The sequence below is a fragment of the Aethalodelphis obliquidens genome, unplaced genomic scaffold (assembly GCF_003676395.1).
Source record: "Aethalodelphis obliquidens isolate GAN/ISIS:26980383/991018 unplaced genomic scaffold, ASM367639v1 scaffold34, whole genome shotgun sequence".
Classification (NCBI taxonomy): Eukaryota; Metazoa; Chordata; class Mammalia; order Artiodactyla; family Delphinidae; genus Aethalodelphis; species Aethalodelphis obliquidens.
This window is the reverse complement of record NW_020837978.1, coordinates 17,077,840-17,081,642: the sequence shown is the minus strand read 5'-3', so window position 1 is coordinate 17,081,642 and position 3,803 is coordinate 17,077,840. Positions and strand designations below refer to the sequence as shown.

General features: G+C 50.1%; 1 protein-coding gene across 1 annotated transcript in view; it reads right to left on the bottom strand.

Moving 5' to 3' along the window:
* Positions 1–2,015, bottom strand: part of SOX4 (SRY-box transcription factor 4) — a 5,359-nt gene extending 3,344 nt beyond the window's left edge. The window contains exon 1 of the mRNA XM_027128497.1: positions 1–2,015. This exon is cut by the window's left edge and continues 543 nt beyond it. Within this exon, the coding sequence (XP_026984298.1) occupies positions 1–837 (837 nt within the window). The 5' untranslated portion in view covers positions 838–2,015.
* Between the last annotated feature and the right edge of the window lie 1,788 nt (positions 2,016–3,803).

The window sequence follows — 3,803 nt, the reverse complement described above, 5'->3', positions numbered from 1 at the left end:
CGAGGCCGCCGCCGAGGCCGAGGCGCCGGGAGTCCGCGTCTTGTACAGCGAGTGGTGGTCGGCAGCCGCGGCGGCGGCGGCGCCTAGGGGCAACAGGGCGGCGGCCCCAGCCTGCTCGGCCGCGAAAGAGGAGGAGGAGGCGGCCGCCGCTTTCCCGCCGCCCCCGCCGCCGCCCGCCAGGATGAGCTTGGCGTGGGGCTTGCCGACCCCGCCGCCCGCGCCGCCCGCCACTTTGGAGCCGCAGCTCTTTTTCTGCGCGGGTTTGGAGTTGGCGCCGCCGCCGCTCGCGCCGCCGCCTCCTCCCCCCGCGTTGCCGTTCCCGCCACCGCCGCCGCCCCCGTGGCCGCCCCCGCCGCTGCCACCGACCTTGTCGCCCTTTTCCCCCAGCTTGGAGGAGGAGGCGGCCGAGGAGCCGGAGTTGGCGTTGCCGGACTTCACCTTCTTCCTGGGCCGGTACTTGTAGTCGGGGTAGTCAGCCATGTGCTTGAGACGCAGCCGCTCCGCCTCCCGAATGAAAGGGATCTTGTCGCTGTCTTTGAGCAGTTTCCAGCGTTTGCCCAGCCGCTTGGAGATCTCGGCGTTGTGCATGTCGGGCGACTGCTCCATAATCTTGCGCCGCTCGATCTGCGACCACACCATGAAGGCGTTCATGGGCCTTTTGATGTGCCCGCTCGGCGTCTTGCACCAGCTCGGGTCGTCGGCCTTGCCGCCCGTGGAAGCGGTGGAGCCGGGAGTGGGGGAGGAGGCGATGCCCAGCTCGAGGCCGGCGCCCGAGTCCGAGCTCTCGCCGGCCAGCAGCGCTTCCGTGTTCTCGGCGTTGTTGGTTTGCTGCACCATGGCCCCGGCTCGGCGGGCGCCCACGCGCGCTCACACCCTTGCGGCGGCCGCGGCGCAATCGCCGGGCCCTCCCGGCTCCCGGGGCCAAGCGCACGCCGAGTTGGGGGACGCGCGCGGCGGCCGAGCGGTCGGCTCAACTCCCGGCCGGGGCGGAGGTGGGCGAAGAGAGAAAAGTCTCCAAAAGATGAGGGGCGGGAGTACTCCGCCTCTTGCAGAGGAGTTATAGTTCCCAGGCTGGAGAGTCTCCCTCCCTCTCTCTCTCGCTCTTCTCTCTCTCACCGCGCCGCAGTTTGCGCTGTCTCTCGGCTCCTGAGTCCTGGAGACCGTGCTAAAAGTGGAGAGGAGTTTCTTGAATGCTGGTTGCTGAAGCTTCGAATGCAAGTTTTTCGCCGCCTCCCAGGCAAGTCTGTTTTTTTTTTTTTTTTTTTTCCTTCCCCTGAAGCAGTTGATTCCAGTTCACGAGCGCTCTCAGGAGCTCAGGAAAGCGACATAGTCTCTATCACTTAGTCCCTCTCCTACAATGCAAAGCAGAAAAGACTCTGGCTCCAGGACTCTCAGTGGGCGGAATCGGTACTGAGGAGTTTGTGCAATTATTTTGTTGCAAGGTAGGAAGCCAAAAAGCCTTCATGCAACAGACTGGCATGAATAAATGTATGTTTCCCCCTCCCTTCTGTAAGAAGGGAGCTGGTAATGGCAGAGTTCCTCCAATGCAGACTCTTAAAGAGCGTGCAAGAACTAGAGACCCGGGAGCGAAACAGGCCTCTTCCCCTCACACACCGTTTCCCTTGCTGCAGCTTAGAGCAGACCCCAATTCCGCCTCGCGTCTCTTTATCCTTTCCCAGTCTTGGCCGCGGCCAATCAGCCGCTGTAACCAACGCTTCCTTGAGCCAAGCCCCTCCCCTGGGCTTCCCATTGGCTTGGAACCCGATGCAATAATAATCTCCGCGTGCAATGAGAAGCTCCAAATCTGACCTCATTCCAATTTACAGAGCAAACTTTTTAAAAGGGCTAGAAGTACAGCTGAGATTTCTGCTGCCTCTTTTCCTTTTGCTGTGCGTGCCTGCGTGTGCGTGTGCGTGTGTGGTGTGTGGTGTGTGAAGAGGATGTTAATGCATGAAATTATTAAGAGGAGAGACGGAAATGTATTCTAACCATTATGTCAGATAACAAGGGGCTTAGAAGCGGGGGAAGGGTGAAATACTGTAAATGGAAGCTCTCTGCTTAAAAGCCAAGTGATTATTTTTATTAGTTCTTTTCAGTATTGGAATAAAGAATCAGCCTCTAGTGCAAAATCTGTTCCTCGGCTCCTTCATAAAGCCAAGGATGTAAAAGGGGGAGGGAAAGCCATGACAATAAATCAATAGATATTGAAAATCATTAAGAAAGCGGTACCTAGACACCTGTCATCACAGTTATTTTAACAATTCCAGGTACAGCACAGATGTTGAAGTATTGTGTAAATCCCTTCAGAGCTATTTTGGTACTGTTTGTGGAAGGCAGAGAAGAGGAATTTTTGCAATAATTACTTGCTCTCTTAACCAAACAAGGGTTAACTATGGTCATTTAATGATTTAAACTCCCCTATAAATCCTGGATAGCCCAAACAGAGGAGCTTTCCACTGGAACATATTAGGCAGTGTTCCATAGTTAACTCAATGGGAGAATTTCCGTAGAGTTTTGTGTAAGGTGATAATGGTGAGTAAAGGATGGGAATCAATTTTACTTTCTAAATATGTGTTTTCCACATTTTCAAAATTAAAGATAGCTTCACTCTCCATCCTTCTCTCCCCCACACCCTCCTCCTCCTTTCCTATATATATATATATATATATATATATATTCTCCTATATGTTTGTTACTTCAATCAAGTGGAACTAAAAGGCCAAGGCAAAGAGAAACTGTAGAAAGCAGTGGTAACTGGTAGCAGAAGAGAATGGAAACTCTGGATTTATATTAGACCCAGCTGCTAGTCCTTCTTACTGGTCCTGTGACCCTGGGGATGTGACCAAGTCTCAGTTTTCCTCATCTGTGAGGTGGGAACACTAGGAACTACTTTATATAGGGTTGTTGTGAGGGTTCAATGAGCTTGATGTATAATAAGCCATCAATGAATGCAATTATCCTTCCCTTGATAATTCAGATTCCAGAGACACTCCTTAAAGTAGAAGCAGCATGTTGTTCAAGAGGCTAAAATCGAGGATGGCCACCAATGTAAAAAAGTAATTACAGGTCATGGATGTGAACCGTCCAAGGACCACAGTGGCAACCTTGTCATCCCAGTGATTTGAAAAGAAAATTCATGAGCATCGTGAAGAATGCGGCAAAGAAAAGGTGCCTAGGTAGTCAGAATACATGTTAATTTGGCCACGTTTGTTCCAAGGTACGAAAATTAAAATTCTAGTAAAAATTGGTCTTTCCTAACACCATAATAGTAAACTGTTTTTCTACAGGCCAGTGATAAGTGGTTAGGTAGGGCTAACCCAACACAATTAGGTCAGCTTTAGATTCAGATCAAACTAGTGCTAGGCAGCAGATTTCTATTTATCTTGTCAAACTTTTGAAGTATGTAGGCTGGCGAGAGGCCCAGGTTGTCAGATTTAGAATTTTACTGGAAAGAACACCCTTTGGAGACATCTGACTGGATCTCTGAGGATCAACCACAAGCAAGAATGTTTTTGTGGGTAAAAGCAAATAATTTTTGACCAGTAGTTACCCAAGTTATATATTTTTTCCTTTAGAAGGAGAAACAAATCTTGAAAACAAAAAAAACCCCACAGGCACCTCTTTTGCATATAACAAAGTTGGGTGTGTCATCTCGCTTTTCATTTTCTTTGGTATTCCCACTACAACACACCCCTACATGTTATCAGACATAAAAATTACTCTAAGAGGTCTGTTATTTATAAAATCAATATTTTCACCAGAATAAAAAAAAGAATAAATACTACATTTATTTTGGGATTTGC